This window comes from Lynx rufus, unplaced genomic scaffold (genome assembly GCF_022079265.1).
Source record: "Lynx rufus isolate CCGP_SWC_20201006 ecotype Redwood Valley unplaced genomic scaffold, mLynRuf1.p SCAF_14, whole genome shotgun sequence".
In the NCBI taxonomy this organism is placed as follows: domain Eukaryota; kingdom Metazoa; phylum Chordata; class Mammalia; order Carnivora; family Felidae; genus Lynx; species Lynx rufus.
In genome coordinates, this window is record NW_025814828.1 from 26,064,182 (window position 1) to 26,086,634 (window position 22,453).

General features: G+C 44.3%; 1 protein-coding gene across 6 annotated transcripts in view; it reads left to right on the forward strand.

Moving 5' to 3' along the window:
- Positions 1 to 8,195: 8,195 nt before the first annotated feature.
- The window catches only part of GK (glycerol kinase), a 78,390-nt gene continuing 64,132 nt past the window's right edge, over positions 8,196 to 22,453 (forward strand). For 5 of the 6 annotated variants that reach the window (XM_047076038.1, XM_047076042.1, XM_047076041.1 and 2 more), the window contains exons 1-3: positions 8,196 to 8,373; positions 19,303 to 19,376; positions 21,542 to 21,648. In XM_047076038.1, coding sequence (XP_046931994.1) covers positions 8,296 to 8,373; positions 19,303 to 19,376; positions 21,542 to 21,648 — 259 coding nt within the window. In that variant the 5' untranslated portion in view covers positions 8,196 to 8,295. The remainder of the gene's footprint in view (positions 8,374 to 19,302; positions 19,377 to 21,541; positions 21,649 to 22,453) is intronic. The other variant, XM_047076040.1, reaches the window with a different exon arrangement.

The following is a 22,453-nucleotide window of genomic DNA, read 5'->3' on the forward strand; positions in this document are numbered from 1 at the left end:
TTTTTTTAATTTAACTCCAACTTTGTTACCTGTGAGACAGCATTGGCTCCAACAGCCTACGAGCAGAAGGGCACAAACAGCAGGGGAACTAATGCTCATATGACCGAATAGCGCAGCTCCCAGGACAAAAGGGGATCTTCCCGTTAATTCTACCCAATACTTCAGGGGAAGTAGATGTTACTGGGAATGAGGTGCAATGAGCGCTCTCTCTCTCTCTGTTTTTTTTTTTTTTTAGTACAGCTGACACACAATGTTACATGAGTTTACATGAGTAAACCAGTGATTCAACAGGTTTATACGTTATGCTATGCTCATCACAAGTGCAGCTACCCTGTGTCACGAGACAACACTCTTATAACACCGCGGACTGTATTCCCTGTGCTGTGCCTTTTATTCCCATGACTTATTCATTCCGTAACTGGAAGCCTGTATCTCCCACTCCCTTTCCCCCTCTAGACGTGGGAACAACACTGTCAGTTTTAAACCCCACCCACCTGCCTCCCCGCCTTCCCCAGAGTACCGAACACTACAAGCTGTGGGAGTGTCTAATATCCCAAGACAGTTTTAAAATTTTTACCCGTTTCTTTTCAGCTGGGGCCCTTACAGCACTCATCAATTCCTTCTGGTCCCTGCAGACCCCATTCACCTGTTAGACCTCAATTTTTGGGGGAGGTATCGGCACACATCTCTTTCCCTCAAAAGAGGCAAATATTTTTGGAAAGAGTGGAACAGCACATAGAAAATGTAACTTAGCTTCTGGGTAGTCAAACTTCTTTAAGACTGAAGGAGACTGAAAGGGTTCAGAGCAAGTCTCCCCGGAGTGTGCCACTTTGGCATTTTGAGCTGAAGGCCACTGAGACCCTGTCGCTCAGGACAAATGGCCATTATCTTCCCGCTTGACTCGTTTTGTCTGCCTTGCTGTGGCATGCAGGTTGTCATTTCTTTCTTTCGGCTATCTTTGGGAGTGACTCTAGATCTTGGAAAGGTAGTATCTTTGCACCCTCTTTGGGGACTCGTCTTACATCCAAAGCATAAAACTCAAAACTGGCAAGAATGTATTTTACAGTGGCTCTGTAGTCCAAAATTGGCCAGATTGGAAGCTGATATTCAGCACCTGATAAGAATTTTTTTTAAGGCCTCTCCCCTAAGTTAAAATTAGAACTATGTACCCAGAGGGAAAGAAGCAAACTGAGGATAATGTAGTCAGATGGGTGGATCAACGTAGAATGTCATTTAAATTGCAACCCAGTTCCTTGAAGGATGAAAAGCAACTGCCCTTATCTTACAAATCTTTGCGAAACCAGAAATAAAGGCCCAGAAACAACTGAAAATCCTTCACCCTCCCCTTTTCACCAATCCCAAACATCCACTATTTACCTCAAAAGTCACATAACCGTCTCTGGGAACTCATGTGTAGATCATCCTCTATTCCTAAAACCTGGGGTTGGGGAGAAGTTTTTTAAAGTTACAAATGGCTATAGAAGCACCCTTGCCCCAAATCTAGCCCATAGCTTCCATAAGGTTACTGGGCAAGGATAAATACCAATGGTAATCGTCTTCCCCACAAATATCAGTGGCAAAGGTTTTAGCTATCTGGGCACATAACCTTAACTAATTCCATCTCCCAGAAAAACAGTTTGCATCCAAATGCTCTTTTCTAAACTAGTGAATTCTGAATTATCCTACTTTCAGCCTCACGGCTAAAAAAAAATTATTACTTTTTTTACAAAGATTTTCTTTTCAAGCAATCTCTCCGCTCAGTGTGGGCTCAAACTCTTGACCCCAAGATAAGAGTCGTACGGTCTTCCTCCTGGGCCAGCCAGGTGCCCCTCGTGGCTAAAAACTTTACAACAATAACTATAAGGTTTCCGTTTGTGTCCGTCTTTATGTTCAAATGTGTTATAGATGTGTAGTATTTTCTACCTCTGAATGGTAGTGCCGAAATTAATTTATAAAAGAGCTCTGTTTAATTGGCTTAAAGAAAATGAGTGCTCGTGTAAATTAAATTCTCAGACAATAGAAATGAACCCAAATATATTTCAAGTTCATGTGCTCTAAGATTAATCTTTAATATATAAAAGTTCATTGAAGTTGGTTGGTTTCATTAAAACAGGCATGTTTTTAGAGCTGTCAGCAGTAAATATAAAACTATTATTCTCCCTAGGTTTGCTAAAAGTCAAATTAGCTCATGTTATCTCTGTTACAGACTTGGTCAGCAAGAAATGTAACTTAAAGGTGATGGTGAGCTGTTGAGTGTGTTGTGAAATTTTCCTGACTAATCCAAACATATTTATTAAGAACAAGTGAATTAAATTGATGTAAGTAAAATACAAGTTTGTAAATGAACTTTTCAGCAATATTTATGTCTACTTGAATAGTTTCCCCAAATCCTTTTTGGATTTGTCAAATTAAGTTACATAATGGGTAGTCTTGAAATATCCAGATCATTTCCACATAAGATGAACTCCTGAAACATTAACTACTAAACATAAGCTTATTTACTTTTGACTTCCTATTACAGAGAAACTAAAGATATTTGGGTCTATTGCTAAATATGTTTTGTGCCATGCTGAGAAGTTTACTATAAGAAGGCATTTGTTTCTAAAAATTATGAAATGTGTTCATAAAGTTGCGAGTCGAAAGAATGCTGATATAGGGGCGCCTGGCTGGCTCCGTCAGTGGAGTTGCAACTCTGAATCTTGGGGTTGTGCATCTGAGCCCCATGTTGGGGTTAGAGATTGCTTAAAAAGAAAATGTAAAAAAAAAAAAAAAAGAATGCTAGTATAACAGAATGCTAGTATAACAGTTCACAACTGCTTACTTCTTAGTTTTCATTAGAAATAGGTAAACTGGGCGCCTGGCTGGATCATTTGGTGGACTGTATGACTCGTGATCTCAGGGTCGTGAGTTTGAGCCCCATGTCGGGTGTAGAGATTACTTAAAAAAAAAAAAAGGTCTCTAAAAGTTAAGAATTTTGCTAAATATAATTTAAGCTACTAGAAATAATAAGAAAACATCTCCACATGCCAGTCAAATAGGATGTCATGTGTTTTGGTAGGAAAGGATATTAGAAATGGAGATGTGGTTTTTTTGAGGGAAAAGGAAGAACTTTTGACCTAAGGCAAGGCCGGTTATTTAAAGAGGGAAATCAGGCAAAATCTGAATGTAGGAATGAACGTCATAGAAAGTTTGTGAAAAAAGGAATCTTTGAAAAAAAGTCTATGCAGGGTCAGAACTATGATTGGAATGGGTGAGTTTTAATGTCAAAGGTACAAGATTAGAACTGGTTTTGTCTCACTGTTAAAACACCCAAGTTTTCTTAAATTATTGGTCTACTCTTAATATAAAATTATAAACAAAGGTTTTTCTTTCTCTTTAATGTAATGCAGGTAAGAAAATCAAAGTTTCTGTTTTGTCTTTATCAGGTCTTTAATTACTTAAGGACACTGAATGTTCCCATTATTAAAAGAGTTAACTTTCGCTAACGACTTTGTAATCCTCTATATTTGCCTTTAGGATCTTATCGTCGCCTGGGATGACAGGTAAGTATTAAATTTTATAATGATCTGGGATCCTCTTTAGTCATGTGCTTTAAATTTAAAACCTTCTGATATTTTTCACAAACTTCCCCAAACTCAAATTCTAAATGAAGTCTCTTTGACTAATTAGGCTTATTTATCTGGTATATTATATTACCAAAGGAATTGTCAAATTACCAAAGCATTGTCAGGCACTAAGTGAGGATAAACCATCTTACGTTACATCGTGTGGGTGAACTGCTATTCACGTAACTGTTCTAGAAAGAATATGAAATTCCTAAGGTTTTAATATGTCCTGGTACAGTGTTATTGCTTGTAATTCTAATTATTAACGTGTTGTGTGTCACAGAAATAACCAAACTTCCTTTTCAATTGTATCATAATGAGCTCCCAACAGATCTTTAACTGTGGCCATTTTGAGTCTCCTTGTCATTTACAGTTATTGTTTTATTCTTGATGGTCTTGCACATGTGTTTCAGCTTCAAGGAGATTCATGGAAAGGACTTTTGACAAATACAGGTTTCTGATAACCTTAAGATCACAAAACTGAACTGGATAAGAATTTCTGCAGCTATTGGGAAATCTGGATTCAAAAAAAAAAAAAACAAGAATTAATAACACGGGCCTGAATAAACTGAGGGAGCTGGTTTTCTAATGTTTTCTCTTCCAGATTTAAAGAAATGTTCTCTCTTCGGCTATCTTTGACTTACAGAAATTTGGTAAACTATTCCTTTGTAAACAGATCTGAAACATTTATCTTTTTCTCCCTACCTGATCCTTCCAGAATTTAGAAACTCTCAGTGAGTATTCCTATTTTCATGGCAATTATAGCTATTTGTATAAGTTTAATAAGAATCCGTTCTCCTTGTAACAGGACAGCACTGGACACACTGGTTATATTACCAACGCTTCGACTGGAATGTCGTATTTCAGAGACATGCATAGACTCAGATATGACCAGACAGCCTGAAGGATCTAAGGCTGACTTTATGGAGCCAATGAAGCCCCTTGGAAAAATCATCCTGACACTTTGCTTACAGGGTTCCCAGCAGCCTTACCAGATAAGGATGGAAGGTCGCTTCCTGGCAGGCACAGGAACCTCAGGCTATTTGGGGGGACTTCAAAAAGGGAGGAATTCACCCAAATCCTTAGCGATTAATTACACAGAAGTCTGATGGCAAGTATTTGGCGTGGTTCCTTAGCTTGGAGAGGCTGTTGAAAGTTCAATCTAAAATGTCTTACGAAAAGTTCCAGCAAAGCAGATTTAAATGAACCTATATAGGGGCGCCTGGGTGGCTCAGTCGGTGAAGCGTCCGACTTCGGCTCAGGTCACGATCTCGCGGTCCGCGAGTTCGAGCCCCGCGTCGGGCTCTGGGCTGATGGCTCAGAGCCTGGAGCTTGCTTCCGACTCTGTGTCTCCCTCTCTCTCTGTCCCTCCCCCGTTCATGCTGTGTCTCTCTCTGTCTCAAAAATAAATAAACGTTAAAAAAATTAAAAAAAAATAAAATAAATGAACCTATATAATCAATCACTATTCTTGCTACACTTTTGAAAATAATCAGGCCAACGTGTTGAAATTGGACTTATTTTACAAATTAGTATTCCTTTGGCTATCTTTGGTGGAAATGAGGGTGATTTTAGAGAGTGTTAAAAAATAAAATCCAACTGAAATAATCTGAAGGTTTAATGGACTTTATTAAATGCTTCCTGAGTCAGGCAATATCCCATCTAGCAAGTAGAGGGAAGCTTTGAGAAACTGTACAAAATGGAAAGTGTCTATAGGAAGGAGGGTGGGGCCAGAAAGTTATTAGTAAATGAAAAGGATTGTTCCCGAAAGGTCACTTTCCCTTAGTGGGGGAGAAGAAGAGGGGTCTTATCATGTAGATTATTCATCTTCCTTTGGGGGATAGAGAGGCCCCATAGGACAGACTCAGTGGACTGATCTGGAAAATTCCTGACTGACCAGTTAAGATTACATCTCTGGGAGAGGTTGAAAGTGCAATTAAATTAGGTAGTAAGCCCCAGTTTGGGAACTCGGCCTAAGCAACACCATTTGGGGCCTGTGGTTTTCTTTTTAAAAAGAGAAAAAAAATTGTATTCCCATGACACACATGTGTGGATGTTAGATTCTAGTTCTGATTGTCTGACGGTTTGTTGTTTCCCTACAAAACTGGGCTGTATCCTGAATCCTGGTTTCCTCAAATATCTGGCTGTGACTCTCCAAACCAAGGTTTCCAATGTTCTTTCATTCTTTTGACTTGGAATGGCTGAGAGCTAAAACTGCCATTTTTCCCGAAGCTGTGCAAACTGAAGCTAGACAACTTGAGATAAACTTCAGAGGAACTGCCACGACAGCCCATGTTCAGACGGTCTTCGTGCCCGTTGCTTTATATGGGCCTCTCAGAAAGATCACCAGAGGTACTCAGACTGCAAGCCAGGAAAATCTGTCAGATCGCCACTGCCTGCTCTCACTCCCTCTGACGATGCTTTGAGCCTGACATCTAGAAAATCTTCTCACTGGCCACACTCAGGACGCAGACGCTGGGTTTATAATACGCTCCAACCATTAACCTTTGTTTTTCTTTTGTTTCCGTACAGATGCCTCTTATTAATTACCTGACTGCTTGCACAATATGGGCCTAATTTGGGGAACCCCCTCGAAGCCCACTTCCTGAAACGAGACACAAGTGTTTAACTGAGGTGACTTATTTTCTTTTTTTAATAGTTAGTTATTTATTTATTTATTTATTTATTGAGAGGGAGCATGAGTGGGGGAGGGGCAGAGACAGAGGGAGAGAGGGAGAGAATCCCAAGAAGGCTCCTCACTGTTAACGCTGAGCCATAGGTGGGGCTCAGACTCACAAACCGTGATATCATGACCTGAGCCGAGATTGAGAGTGGACGCTTAACCCACTGAGCCACCCAGGCGCCCCTGAACTGACATTTTCAAGAGTAGGGCTGGTTCATGAGATTTGGACCGGACCTCTTCCTTAAGGTCCAGAACATTTAAACGGGCTACCAGGGAATAGTATTGATCTGTGACATTTTTCCAAAAAAAAAAAAAAAATCTTGGATCAAAAGGGAACTGTGGAATTGTGTAAAATTTCTGGCCATACGGTTCTCCATTTTGCAGCTGCATTTTTCTTCCCAATGAACTCTTGAACTAGGCCAGAAGCAGCAACTGTTTTACAAGCAGTTGATCGTAAAGTTTAAAGAGAGCAACTGACAGATCACATGAGGACAGCAAAGTGAATTCATACATACCAGGGACAGTTTTATTTGACAGCAACAATAAAATAATCAATAAGATAGTAATGAGAAGTGGCTCCACCAGTCAGCACCAAAGTAGGTTTTTTTTTTTCTTTTACTTAAGTCATGTAATCACCCCTTCTTTCTTTCCCGTAAAAACCCCTTGCTTTCCCCACATGAACAAGACCCTTTTCTGAGTCCTCCAGAACCTGCACCGAAACTGCAATTCTGAGACCCGCCCCCCCAAAAAAAGGCCTTTGTTCTTTCAGTTTTGCCTCCTTTACTCAATTGATAAAATGATCAGCAATAGAATAAAGCAATACAGAATGCGTAGCACGGAAGGATAAATTGTTTCGGAAACATTTTTCAATAATGTAAATATACAGAAAATATATTTATGTGTATCTATATGTATTACATAGAAAATAAACTTATGCACATGCGCACGCACACACCTGGAGTCGTAAACTATTTCTCACGGTGGGTCTTCATTCAAAGTTTGAAAAGCTCCTGAAACGCGCGGGACTCAAAAGGATCCTGGCAAGGTAAGTTCAAGGTCAAATCAAAGAGCCCCTTTGCTCTCCCTTTGCAATGTAGAGCAGTTAATGGAGGGAGAGGAAATGGCGTGAGAGGGAGGGGACACCAGAGTGAGGTCAAGCGAGGAGCAAGGGCGGTTCGGGACAGGGAGTTGCCGGATGCCAGATTGTCAATTGAGGGACCCGAGGTTGATTCTGCGCTCTTGCCTTACATGCTAAACCGAAAGAACTTCCGCGTTCCTTGTCCCTGAAAAGCGGACGAAGACGAGGGATTAGCCGTGCTCCCGGGGGCCACACTACGCGGGGCCGGTTCCCTGCAGGGAATTCTTATCCAGGGCAAGGAGAGGGGAGGTGGGCGGGGCGTGGGAAGCGCGGGAAGGCCCGGCCGGGTCGGCCCGACGAGCGACTCACGCCGCGCTCTGCACAGCCCACCAGGGGAACAAGCAGTCCTGTCCTCTGGGACCTTTCGCGGGAGGGAGCCCCTAAGCGCGGCGTGGGGGTTGTGCCCTTTCCACGGGCCGGTGGCGCTCCCCGCCAAAGGGCAGCACCGTCCTCCGCCCCCGGCCCTGCGGCAGGCCGGCTCGACCGCCGGGCCGCAGGAGCCCACGTGACCCGCGGCGCGGGCCACCGCCTCCGCCGCGCCCAGGCCCCGCCTCCCTGACGTCTCACCGCCCTCTGACTGTCGGAACGTTCCGCCTCTTTCCACGTTCGCTAATTGGCTGGCCCGGCGGGCCGCGCCCCCTCCCCGCCACGCCCCCGGAGTCATGGGGAACGCGGTTGGAGGCGGGGCCTGGGCCGAAGGGGCGGGGTGAGAAGGTTCCGCGCGGGTAAAGGGGCTGCCTGGAGCGCGATCCCAGCGTTCTGCTGTTGCACGCCGCCTCGCCTGCCCGGCTCGCGACCTGCCCCTCCCCCGCCCGCCGCCGTCTCCCGGGAAACGGGCCGCGATAGCCCGCTGACCCGAAGCTGGTTTCATGGCAGCCGCGAAGAAAGCAGTTTTGGGGCCATTGGTGGGGGCAGTGGACCAGGGCACCAGCTCCACGCGCTTTTTGGTGAGCCCAGGGTGACATTTGAGGAGGCGCTGAGCCGGGGCGGGCGCCCGTGGACCTCGGGGCTGGCTGTCGCGTCCCCATCCCGCGCCTCCCCCGACCCCGGGCCCCAGTCGCTAGGCAGGGGGTGGAGGCCGAGGCCCCCGGAGCGGGACCCGCCACGCTGGAGCTGCCCTCCGTGGGCCTGGGGGACCTCGGCCTCTCGCGACCCCCGTGGCCGAGTTGAGCAGCCCCGGCCTCGGTGGTGGAGCCGAATCACCTACTCATAGGGGGACTCCACCCCCAAAGGGAGCTGGGACTCGCCGAGCATCCGTAAGAGCGGCCCGCCTGTAGCCAGGGACAGGTGGCCACATTGACCGCTACTGCGGTCTTCCCCAGGAGCATTTGGCCTGCGGGGCGCAGGACGTCCTTGGATGGGGCAAAAGCTGTGTCACGGCTTTGGTAGCCTCACACGGCGTCCTTTGGAGCCGTAGAACGAATATAGTATTGGCGTGATGATGCGCTGTCATCCTCTCCCACACAAATTGCAGAAGGTGGAAGGCCGGCATGGTGGGGTGGGGGGCGGTGCTGAACACGTTAGGAAAAAGTCACGCTACTGTGTTTTTACCGGCATCTTTATTCGATTCCGAAGACTCGCAAATTTCAGTTCGGATGCTTTGCCCGTCACAAACAGATGATTGTTTTCTCCGTGCTTCACAACTTAAAGTGACAGGAAAATGCTGTTCCTCTTTTTATTTGCCGTGTCTGAGAGCAGTTTTATCACAACGGAGTGCTATTTAAGGGACTCTGCTTATTAATGTCGTGTGCAATTAAGAAACTTGCTCTTAAAGCGATCTAGCACCGAGTTTGGTAAGATGATTTAAAAGTAATTTAAATAAACGCTTGTTGGTTAAGAACTTATGCTTTCGGTGGACATTTGGCTCACTTAGCAGGTTGATGTAAATACTGAATGATTATTTAGCTCTTCACTGACTTCGAATCTTTTTTTCGTGCATTATTCTGTATGTATATGTATGTGGGCGTATACTACATGTATTCGTTGTCTATACAGTAAGTACATGTCTTCCAAGTTCTGCTTAAGTGGCCACTTGACTAAAACCTGCATTTGTGCCTGCGTTTTGATACTTGTCTCTCTTGTCTGAACTGAAAAGCTTTCTGTCCACTTGTAGTTTGAATCCTATTTCATGACTTAGCCAGGTTTGAGCTGCCAAGCTCAAACCACCGTCTCTTACATTGCTTATCTTTAGATCACCCCGGGCAGGTTTCACTTTGTCCTATTCTCATATAAATGTTTGTAAAGGAATCCTGAATCATAAGTAAGATAGTCTGCCTAACTGGATTTGATGAATCTATAAAACACACAATCATCATTGCCATCTTCCCAAATTAAGAAAGGCCCTTGAAGACCTGTGTCCTGACTAACTGTGGGTTGATTTTGGAAATCCTGTTCAAGAATTGCCCACACAAGTGCCAGATCTTCAGATTCTTTAAGAAATGCTGATCGTCTTGAGTTTGCAGTGAAATCTCGCTATTCTTTAACGTTGGCCAACTACTTCTTTAAGCATTGTGGGGGCCACACTGAACGGGGCGACTGGTCTCAAGTTGATACAGCTTCTCCCCGCTGTGAACATGGGTAAAGTATTTGATGTTTCATTTCGCTATTATTACTCATGTCCTTACCTTATTCAGTTCGGTATGCCTTCCCTTTTAGGAACCAGCCTTAGTGTGCTTCTCTTTCTTTTGACTCTTCACTGTTGCCGTCCCTGTAGCCCGGCAGGCTTCTTTACCTACTGCGGGCTGTTCCTGGTCCCTCGGAGTCTGTTGCCCAAGGGGCATCTTTCTGCATTGGTGGGGGAAGAATTAATCGACTTCATATTATCGCAATCATTTGCGTGCGTGACATGAATCATTCAGTGTGTGACATGAACGTCACAAGCCTGCTGACCCTGGGTTGTGTTTTCTGAGCTCTGGTGTAGTATGGTCTCATTGAGTAAGCTGAGGTGCAAATTCAGAAGATTCCCATCCTGCTCATAGAGTGATGCGTAAAAGTTGATCGGCCAGGTTTGCCGCTTCTTGGGAAACAACTATGAAAGATGCTTCGAGGGTCGACAAAAGACTTCCAGATCATGCGTGCAGCCGAACAAAACTTAGGAATGGTTTAACAGTCAACTTCTTCAGATACAAGGAAAGAGGTTGCTAAACCACTCCCTGCAAAATGCAGATAATAGATTTGCTGAATAAGTGCTTCGATCACAAGGTAATTCCCAAGGGTTCTAGTCATTTTGTTCCACGTTGTAATTATGACTCACAAATAATTGCTTACCTTCTCAGGGAAGAATACAATAAGAGCTGTCATAAGGAACCTTATCAAGTTAAAGGTATTTGAGTAATTTCCTGATCAGTGTTCATTAGATTTGCATATCTCATTCAACTTTCACGAGACCAATAACCTCTCCAAGCTTTCTTCTTCCTTTTTCTGTACTAACCATTGTTAACTTTCTCCCCTAATGGACACAACATTTCGAGATGCATGTTCTTTCCTCTGAGGGAATTGTCTCCTCCCCCGTCCCTAGATCTGCTTCTTGAAATTCAACTCTGCCTCCAAATAGTGCCTCAGATGCCATCTCTTAGCAGGTCTTCCTCAAACCCTTAGAATTTCTACCTCTTCCTATAGTGCTTTTCTTATACATCTATTAATAGCTCTGATCACTTGATTTGTATTATAATTGTATACCTGCTGTACTTCAGAGCCGGGACCTCCTTTTAGGTCCTGTTGGTCTCTGTGTTCCTTAAAACATCTTGGTCCGGGGGTACCCGGGTGGCTCAGTCGGTTAAGTGTCCGACTCTTGACTTTGGCTCAGGTCTCACGGTGAGATCAGCGTGGAGTCTGCTTGGGATTCTGACTCCCTCTCTCTCTGCCCCTCCCCTGCTTGCTCTTTATCTCTCTCTCTCTCTCTCTCTCTCAAAATAAATAAAAATAAACTTAAGAAAAATCTTGGTCCATGCAACAAATGAACATGTGTTTGTTTGTTTTTTGAACACGTGTTTTGTCTACAGGGAGCACTTTATACATATTGATTCCATAGATTTTTATTTCCCTTTAGTAGGTCAACTGAATTTTGATTATGGTTAGCTCTTTTGCCTTGTCCCAAAAATATCTTAAAACTTCCTGACTTGGGTGTGTTTCATTACTTAATTTCTTATATTTTATTTTATTTTATTTTATTTTATTTATTTATTTTAACGTTTATTTATTTTTGAGACAGAGAGAGACAGAGCATGAACAGGGGAGGGGCAGAGAGAGAGGGAGACACAGAATCTGAAACAGGCTCCAGGCTCTGAGCTGTCAGCACAGAGCCCGATGCGGGGCTCGAACTCATGGACCCTGAGATCATGACCTGAGCCGAAGTCAGACGCTTAACCGACTGAGCCACCCAGGCGCCCCAGTTTCTTATATTTTAGTAGACAGTTTGAGAACATGTTCATTTCTTCGTCTAGTTGCCAAAGAGTTCACCCTGGGACCCTAGGCATATGCTTTGTACTAAAGGGAAACGTTCATACTTGTCTGATAGGAAAGTGAACTGGGGTTGGCACATGATTACTCAGATTACAGAATAGGAACTTCTTGGAAAGAGAATCAGTGTAACAGGTTTTAAGGAGGGGCCGTTTCTTTATAAGACCAAAGTTTCAGCTTAAACAGTCAACTTCCCTCTTTATTTGGTAACTTTGTTTTTCCCCATTAAGTTGAAAGTTACGAAAAGCAAAGACTTGGAACGCAATAGGACTTGAAATGTGTCCGATGCTGGAGGGGAGGATTTTTCCAGCTTTATCTCATTTAACCCACACAGCAACCTCAATGTAGGTGGCATTGGTAAGCTCCTTTCCATAGGTCATCGGACCATGCTGAGGACCGTGCCCAAGGTCACGGTAACTGGTGGAACTAGGATTCAAGGCCGGGCCTGTCGCGTGCGCCCAGAAGCCTGCCCTAAATCGTGCCCTAGGCTCCCCGGCTGCCTGAAGCCCTGTGAAGGGAAGAGGAGAGGCTGGGGAAAGGCCGCTTACCCACTTCTCGGGTGTCAGTTCTGATTATAATCGCAGATGAATCTTCACCAAGGAAAACATATGCACACACGGGTTTTGCAATACGTAAAAAAAAACAAACAGAAAACGTTGCCTTTGAATAAGTCCTGGTTTTGATCGCCCTGTGACTCAGATCCAGCGGGTCCTGGGCTGGACCCAGGTGTAGTCACGGTGGATGACGGTTTCGCAACCGCCGTGTTCCGACAGCCAGCATCTCCAAAGAGTGACTGGAATTGTAGTTCGGTGCTTGTTTTGGCAGGAAGCACTGCCTTGGCCCCAGCGGCCTCGTCCTTAGAGATCCCATAAGGCTTAGGGACGGATTTCCGCTTTCTTCCCTTCATGTATTTATTCGACGCCTATTTATTAAGCGCCCATCAGGGGCCAGGGACTAATGCACCGGAAACGCAGAGAAACTGATGCGGCTCTTAGGCAGCATGAGGCCGCCATTGTGATAACTACGGTTGTGTTATGTTTGTGCTTGCTTCTTTTCCACCAAGTTGGCTCATTTTCTCGCCCATCACCTTACACAGATGGCAAGAAGACGGTCCCCTCACGGAGCCGCCGCCCTGTCTTGTCTCTCACAAACATCATGTGTGAAGAGCTCTCCCTCCCCCCAAGCCTAACACAGCATCTCGCATGTGTTAGGCGCTCATTACATGACTGCGTACCCGAGTCCTCCAGAGGCGTTGACTAGAACTTTGCGATCGGAAGACTAGGGAGGTTAATTCGCGGAGTCTTGGAGAAAGTCCTCAGGGGGCACCTAGCGCCGCATCAGACATACGTATGTGCTATTTCATGTGGCCTCATTTTTTAAGGAAAATATAATGCCCTGTGCCATGTTTTCCTTCTCTGGCTTGTTGGAACATGCCACTGTGCCTTTTGTGGTCAGGTTCGCCATATATTTGTAGCCGGAGCTTTTGTTTTAGGTCACTCAAATCTGTATAGCATCACAGAGTTCTAGAGAGGGAGTTCTCATTCCTGAAAACTGTTTTATTCAAGCTGAGTGCGGTGTAGAAGCGCAGGCTAGCGGGGGAAGTCACGTGGGAGGGAAGTGAATGCGCATGTTTCTCGTGGGCTGGCCGAATTACAGGATGAGTGAGCAGAGGTAAGTGAATTCAGCTTAGGACGCTAAGGGACAGTTTCTTAGTGATGACGGAGTGTGGTCCGTCTCCCGTTCTCCTTCTTCTAAGACAGAGAAGGCATGCACTGTTTTAGAAAGGCCTTACATATTAAAAAAAACAAAGTCATTTCCCATGTTTCTTCGGTTTTTAAACTATCCCTCTCCTCCAGAGCGGGAATTGAGTTATGAATTAGGCTTCGTGAGGTCACGACCTAGCTGAAATTGGACGCTTAACCGACTGAGCCACCCAGGCACCCCTGTCTTTTTTATTTTATTTTATTTTTTTGAGAGAGAAAGCCAGCAGGGAAGAGGGGCAGAAGGAAAGAGAGAAAGAATCTTAAGCAGGCTCCACAGTCAGCACAGAGCCCCACTGCGGGGCTCGATCCCACAACCCTGGGATCATGACCTGAGCTGAAATCAAGAGTCGGACGCTCAACCGACGGAGCCACCTGGGCACCCCACTAATCTCATACGTTCCCTCCCTTTTTCAGTTTGTAACTGGCCTCCCTGCAAAACAGAATCTGGAACAGATGCATGATTTGGGCTTAGAGATGAATATAGCACTGGGAGCTCTGAATCCTAACTATCACTGGCCAGTTGTGCCGGTGGCTGCCGGTGGTAGTAACGGTAATAAAAATAGCAGTCATGGCAGGGACAGCAGTGGTCACATGTCTGGGACGCCTACGGTGCGCCTGCCCTGTGTGAAATACTTCCTATAAATTCTTTTATCTAATCCTTTTACAGATGGAAAAGTTGAGGTTCAGAAAAGTTCAAGTCCTGCAGCTGACTTGGGCAGGACTGGAGCTTGACCCCCACCCCCAGCTCTGTGCTCCCCAGGCCTGTGCTGTTTGACTCCATGATACACGAAGTGTGACCTCCTCATCTGCCTTTCTGGCCAACACAGGATTCTGAGAACAGATCTCTTCCTCTCTTTTTTTTTTAAAGAGTTTTTTTTTTTTTAAAGTTTACTTATCTATTTTTTAGACAGAGAGACACAAGCAGGGGAGGGACAGACACAGAATCCAAAGCAGGCTCCAGGCTCCGAGCTGTCAGCACGGAGCCCGACGTGGGGCTCGAGCCCACGAACGGTGAGATCATGACCTGAGCTGAAGTTGGACGGTCAACTGACTGAGCCCCCCAGGCACCCCTCTTTTTTTTTTCATTAAAATATAACTGACCTGTAACAGAGTGTAAGTTTAAGATGTACAGGGTGTTGCTTGACACATTTATGTATTGTAATACGATTACCCCTGGTAGCATTAATACCTCGTTTACGTCACATAATTGTCATTTCTTTTTTGCGGTGGGAACAATTAAGATCTAGCCTCTTGGCTGTTTATAGTACAGTATTCTTGGCTAGAATCACTGCTGTGCATTAGATCCCCAGAACTTCTCTATCTATTAGTTCCAAGTTTCTAACCTGAACAGATCTCTTTCTTTAAGCTTCCGACCTCAAATGTAAGCAACGGCCCGCTGGGCATCTTTACGCATGTGCCCCAGTAACACCCCAACAACACATGATTGGAGATGAACTCTGCCATCTCCTTAACCCCCTTCTGTGCCACCACTGCTGTTCCCACCCTATCCTTTGTCTGGTAAACACTGTCTTGGCTGGCCTGTCACCTGTCATCTGTGAGCGTTCCTCCTTTTTCTTTACTCCTCTCCATCCGAGCCCTTGTCGCATCTAATTGCTTATATCCTAATTAGATCTCTCTCAGCAGCGCACTTCATTTCTTTCAGTCCCCCCTGCTGCTGGCCCTTTGACTAGAGCCCTCAGTTGTCTCCCCTGGAGACCACTGGATCCCCTTGGATTCCCCGGGTCCCCACAGACACCTGGTGGCTGCTCTCCTTCAGCCTGGCCTCCCCTCCGCTCCCTGCCGCTCACACACTCCCTTCTAGGCAACCTGAAGTCCCAGTCGAGAAGTTCCCTCTTCTGATAGCCCCTCTCAGACCCCCACTAGTCTGAGTTTGATGGCCTTTCTCCTTTTATGTCCTAAAACTTTGTATTTCCTGCCACGTAATGAAGGATGAAAAAAAAAATCGTAAGTGGTATTAGCATGATTTTGTATTGGAAAAGCACTGAATCAGCATTTAGAAAACCTAGAGGTTAGCCCTGTTTGTCAGTATTATCCAACTTCTTGGAGCTCCCTTTGGGAATACTAGAGCATTATATTATATATTTCAGTTTGTGTTGTGTTGTCCTGCGTTTTTTGCCTTGGAGCTCTGTTGGTAAGCTCTTTTCTGGATAGGTCCAAATCTGGAAGCTGGAGGCGATAAAATGTGAAATCTAAGGTCAGCGTGGCCCAGGGACTCAGCTGGAGCTCCCTGTGCCTCCTTCCCAGCTTCTGAAGGGCCCCGGAGATGCAAGGAGCACATTTTGGAAAGGCTAGCCCATGGGATCTCGAGGATCTCTTCCAGGAACCAGGGACTCTTTGTGCCTTCGAATACTACTTTTAATTAATTTTCTTAAGGAGAGCCTTCGATTCTGTGCTGTTGTGCACCTGGAGGTCTTTTTTTTAATGTTTATTTTTGAGAGAGAGAGGACACGAGCAGGGGGAGGGCAGAGAGAGAGAGAGAGAGAGAGAAGGAGGAGGAGACAGAGAATCCCAAGCAGGCTCCGAGCTGTCAGCGAAGAGCCCAACGTGGGGCTCGAACCTATGAACCGTGAGATCATGACTTGAGCTGAAGACGCTTAACTGAGCCACCCAGGCACCCCTGTGCATCTGAAGTTTTAACTGACTTTTAAATTTGGTGAATTTCAAATTTGAAAGGGGAGAAAAAGAGGTGAGGAGCATCTGTAATTCTGGGGTCGTTCTTCTTTGCCATCTAATGAGTTTTAAACAAATGACCATGCTTGACCTTTTGTAAAACAAACTACATAGCCACTGCCATCTTCAGTTGACCATGGCTTTTGAAATCTACTGGAAAAGATCAGACGAGCATTCTGGCTACTGGGCCTTGTGTTCTCTCATAGTGTTAGTAACCCTCCGGGCAGAAAGTATTGTGGAAACATCATTAGCCTTCTTTGTTCATTTGTCCATCTGCAGACAAACGGACAGTCTTAATTAAAACTGGGGGGCACCTGGGTGGCTCAGTCGGTTAAGTGTCAGATTTCAGCTCAGGTCATGATCTCACTGTCTGTGAGTTCGAGCCCCGCATCGGGCTCTGTGCTGACAGCTAAGAGCCTGGAGCCATCTTCAGATTCTGTGTCTCCCCCCTCTCTGCCCCTCCCTCGCTCATGCTCTGTCTCTTTCTCTCTCTCTCTCTCTCTCTCAAAAATGAATAAACGTTGAAAAAATTTTTTAAAAACTCTTCACATGAACCTAGATGTATGAGAAAAACAGTAGTCCAGAACTTCACTCCCCTGTCCAATAGCCACTAGCAACACGTGGCAATTGACCACTTTCAGTGTGGTCACTTTCAGTCCAAATTGAGATGGACCATAAGCATAAGATATATACCAGATTTCAGAGACTTCTAAAAATAACAGATCTCCTTAATAGTTTCTGTATTGATCACATGTCAGAATGCTAATTTTTTAGACACAGTGGCTTAAATACAATGTTATTCAAACTAATCTCACTTGCCTCTTTTTACTGTTTTTTTTTTTTTCAAAGAAATTAAATTTCATGGGGCGCCTGGGTGGCTCAGTCGGTTAAGCGTCCGACTTCGGCTCAGGTCATGATCTCACAGCCCGTGGGTTCGAGCCCCGCGTCGGGCTCCGTGCTGACAGTTCAGTGCCTGGAGCCTGCTTCGGATTCCGGGTCTCCCTCTCTCTCTCTGCCCCTCCCCTGCTCATGCTCTGACATTCTCTCTCCCTCAAAAATAAATAAACTATAAAAAAAAATTTTTTTTGATTTAAATTTCCACAAGTGGTTTGTATCGTATTTCGGTTGGACAGTGCAACCCTCAGAAAGTTGAAGATTCTACAAATACTAAACCTAGAAAGTGTCCCACAGACGTGGAAGTGTTGCCCAGGGTCAGATCGCAAACATCTAAAGGTGGTCTCCATATTCTGCACAGGTTCAGGGCTCGGAAGACGTAGGGGAGGCCGGCATCACGGTCTAGTAAGTCAGATGGAATTTACCAACATTCTCCCCTTTTCTGTGCCTTTTCCAAAGGTCTACAAATCCGTTATTAGTGTGGGGGCCCCGAAGTCAGCCTAGTTAAAACTAGTAGGTGTTGGAACCTATTCTAGGCCCTAGAGATAGTCCAACAAATAACACCCGACAAATGGATGGAACATCCTCAAAGTATACCCTAAGGCTAAGTTGTAAATCAGAGGGGGTATCATTTAGGATTCTGTGACATGCCTTTTATTTATGACGCGCCGAGTTAACCTTTGACTAAAAAGATATTTTATCTCTTCACAGGACTTGAGAATATATAGCTTTTTGCTTTCATTATATTTATCATTTCCTCCCCAAAGGGGAGGTAGTGTGCTGGGGAGAGAGGGCAGCAGCGACTCCTCGTGTGTTTTCTCTTCCTTTCCCTTTCTTAGACTGCATTGAGCAGGTAATTTTCTCCCACAGGAAACCCAGGCATGGAAACGCTTACCTAATTGGATATAACTCTACTGCTGTAATTACAGTGATTCCGGAAGTTGAGTTTAATTAAAATAGGAATCCTTACTCTGAAAGACTAAGTACTTTGGTACTCCAGTGGAGGTGCACGCAGGTGAAAATAAAGAGGAGAAAGGATTACCAGGTTTTTTTTTTCTAAGTATCGTTTTAGTAGTATTAAAATTGTGGAGGATCGTATGGCACTCCTTTGGTAGCTTTGGTCCATTGGTCTTCACGGTTTGCACCAAGGGTCATCAGTTCACGGCAGGTATGTCACAGAGAGCACTCAGCCGGATGGGTGTGGGGATGCACTTCTCCCTTGTTGATTGATACACAGCTCTGTTTACCTTTATAAGAGCTAGATTCATGGGGGCACCTCCCTTCAAAGGAACTGACGCAGTGCCCTCCCCTGCCTGGCTCTCTATGACTCTTTGTGTCTCCACATCCAAGAGGGAAGCAGAATGGAAGCTTGTACCATCACCATCAGCATTTTGCCAGCTCTCTTTTCTTTTTGGTTTTCCCATTCTCTCTCTTTCTTTTTAATTTTATTGTTTATTTTTTAAAATTTATATCCAAGTTAGCATACAGTGCAACAATGATTTCGGGAGTAGATTCCTTTGTGCCCCTTACCCATTTAGCCCATCCCCCCATATATACATATATGTTCCGCACCTTCTTTATCCATTCATCCATCGATGGACGTTTGGGCTCTTTCCATACTTTGGCTACTGTTGATAGCACTGCTATAAACATTGGGGTGCATGTGTCCCTTTGAAACAGCACCCCTGTATCCCTTGGATAAATCCCTAGTAGTGCGATTGCTGGGCCGTGGGGTAGTTCTAATTTTAGTTTTTTGAGGAACCTCCATACTGTTTTCCAGAGTGGTTGCACCAGCTTGCATTCCCATCCCATTCTCTTTTGAGATCCATACTATTAACTGGTTGATGTGTGAAATTTTTTTAAAGACGAAGGAGTTGCCTCTTTAGCTTCACCTTCGCTAGATTTCTCTTTATCTTGATTCTATCTGAAGAGAAGGTAGCACATCTTCTGCGGCATTTCACACGATTAGACTTTTCCTGTCAGCGACTGGGAACTTTGGCGGCTGAATAGCTTTAAACATCTTCGCTCTCTACCTGCCTCTTCACCCTAACATTGCGATATGTTTTTCAGGTCTTCAATTCAAAAACAGCTGAACTACTTAGTCATCATCAAGTGGAAATAAAACAAGAGTTTCCAAGAGAAGGGTATGTTTCCCGATTTAATATGTAAAGATACCTCCTGTTTCTTACTCTATCTCACCTTACCTGCCCTGTGGCTTTGGAAAGTTAACTTGACCAAGTCCCTCCTGAGAAGACTGGAGGGATAGATTTCAGTCAAGGAAGGAGACAATACCTTGGTGGCTCGGCAAAAACGTGTGGGGGATTGATGGCTTAGGAATCCCGTGACGGAAAAGGAAGGGATAATCAGGTAGTAAGGCAAAGGAGTATTAAATATCAGAAAGTCCACATGGACCTTGAAGTCCTTTAGTTCTGTGTCTCCATCACTGCCAAACCACTGCTTGGCTGATTTGAGTGGAAGGGCTTTTTCCTTAAGTAAAGATACCTGTTGCTTAAAAAAGCATTCACCTATCTTGTCATGAAAGTCATCCTCCTTGGGAAGAACTTGCATATGTGGTAGTGGTGATTAAATAGAATGTTAAGTATATTATTGAAAATTTAATGATGTTTACGATGCAACCAGTGGGAAAAACTGCATGGCAGTTTCTTACAAAATCAGCCCTGTATCTGTAGCATTGCACTCTTAGGAATCTGTCCAAGAGAATTGAAAGCATATGGCCATAGAAAGACATACGTGAGTGTTTATAGCAGCTTTATTCATAATAGCCTAAACTGGAAACAGCCCAAATGTCTGTCATCAGTAGAATGAGTAACAGTGAAATACCATTCAGCAATTTTGAAAAAGTGAACTGATGCATGCAACAACATGGTTGAGTCTTACTAATCTCATGGAAAGCACAAGAAGCTGGACACCAAGGAGCACACGTACAGGGCTGTGTCTGAAATTTAAGCAGAGGCTGAAGTAATCTAAGATGATAGAAATCAAAAACTGGTTGCCTGTGGAGTTTGTGATTGACTTGAAACAGGCATGAGAGACCTCTCAGGAGTGATAGAAATATTTTATATCTTGACTGGGGTGTTGGTTAGATGGGTACATATATTCGTTAAAACTCAACAAATTGTGCGCTTTTGATCTGTTTATTTTACTTTAAAGTTTACTTTCGATTTAAGAAAGACAAAAACCGATGTCTTACGAAATGTTGGTGTTTTCTTTCCATGAAAAAATGTTCTCCTCCATTTTAGAGAATTTCTTTACCAATAAAAGATATTGATATAGGACCAGCATTAGAATGACTGTCCGCAGGCCTAATCCCAGTGCAATTTGGAGAGAGAGCGCCCGGGTCTTGGAGGGACAGAAGTTAGAAATGTGTGGAAGGAGCTTAGGTTTTAGAAAAAATTTAGAAACAGAACTCAAAGCTCAGGAAAGCCAGGCAGGCTGCAGGAAGGCAAAGAAGGCTTCCAGATTGTGGGCTAGGATTTTGTAAGCTTGGGCCCTTTCTACTCGTGGTTTTCCTCAACTGCCATTTGTGTTTTCCACATTTCTCTTCCTTGTCATTTACTATGTCCCTTTCATCTTTCTGAGGTCCTCGTACTTTACCATAATGGCGCAGGGATTGGGTCTGAAAACTGGAATCAGTCACTTGCCTACATGAAATAATTACTGGAAGAAATTGAAATTTTTTCCCCTAAATTTTAACAAAGTATTTTGGGAGAAAATGGCAAAAGACATTAGTTTACTTATTTGGCTTTTCAGAATTCCTTTTGCTTCATAAATAAATAAGTACATAGACAAATAAATAAGTAAGTAGATAAATCCATCCATCCATCCCAAGAGTAATACATACATATATATATATATATATATATATATATATATATATATATGTATGTATTTCTCAGTCTACTTAGAAATAGCTAGTGACGAGTGAAACATGCAGAGAGTTTGTCAAAACTCATCAAAGCCACAGGATATAACAAATTGGGAAACTAATTTCTTACTGGATTTGAAAAAAATATGTAAACGCAGGTAGAATATGTGCCATTTGTGGACTGTGATTACTTGCCTTCTTCCAAATGGTTAATTACTATACGAAGAATAATAAAAATGCAAGGGAACTAGGCTTTTGTTGAAATCATTTCTTTAGAATATTGGCTGTGCTTTGCTTTGCTAATCTAATTTTTTTTTTGATTCATGCACCAGCCACACCCTCTTAAGTGCACATTTCTAGACAAATAAATTATACTCGTGTTGCTTTGTTGTGGACTAACCAAATACATTCTTTTGTTCAAAGATGGGTGGAACAAGACCCAAAGGAAATTCTGCAGTCTGTCTATGAGTGTATAGAGAAAACATGTGAGAAACTTGGACAGCTCAATATTGACATTTCCAACATAAAAGGTATTTTTAATAGACTATTTTTCTCCGTGCATGATTATCTCCATCAAGTTCATTCGTTCATTCAGTGCATGATCGAGCGCCTGTGCCGTAGCAAGTATTTCTGTGAGAACTGAGGACGGGACCGTAAATGGGAAGATTAGGTCCCCGTTCGCAGGAAGCTTTTATTTCGGCGGGTGTGAGACCGACAGTAAGAACACACCGATACAAGCTGATTTCAGATACCCATCAGTCGGATGCAGAAACTAAAACTGCGTGGTATGGTGGGGCGTGCCTAGACAAGCTTACCTTAGGTTGCATGGCTAGAGAAGGGCTCTCTGAGGAGGTGACAGTTTTGCTGAGGTCTCAAAAGCCAAAAGGGGGCAATCATGCAAATATCTGGGAGAAGAGAGTTTCAGGAAAAGGAAACCGCGTGTGCAAAGGTCCTGGGGTGGGGATAAGTTTGGCATCTTCCTGGATCAGGAAAACACCAGCATGTCTAAAGGGGAGGAACAGAAGGATGAGGGCGGGGGTGGATAAGGGGTTTCAGTAGGAGCCGAAATCAGGGAGGTGGCTAGGGCCACCAGCTGCAGGAAGGTTTTAAGCAAGGCGACGGGATTATGACAGGATCTGACTTGAAGTTTAAAGACAACTTCCTGACTGCGGTGTGGAGCTGTGTGTGGGGTGGACGGTAAAGGTATGAGTGTACACACAGGGAGACCAATGCTGCTGTGGAAGTCTTGAGACAGAGGATGGTGGCCGGACAGTGGCAGCAGTGGAGGTGAAGTGAAGGGGCAGAACTTGCTGATAGATTGGATGTCAGGGTAGA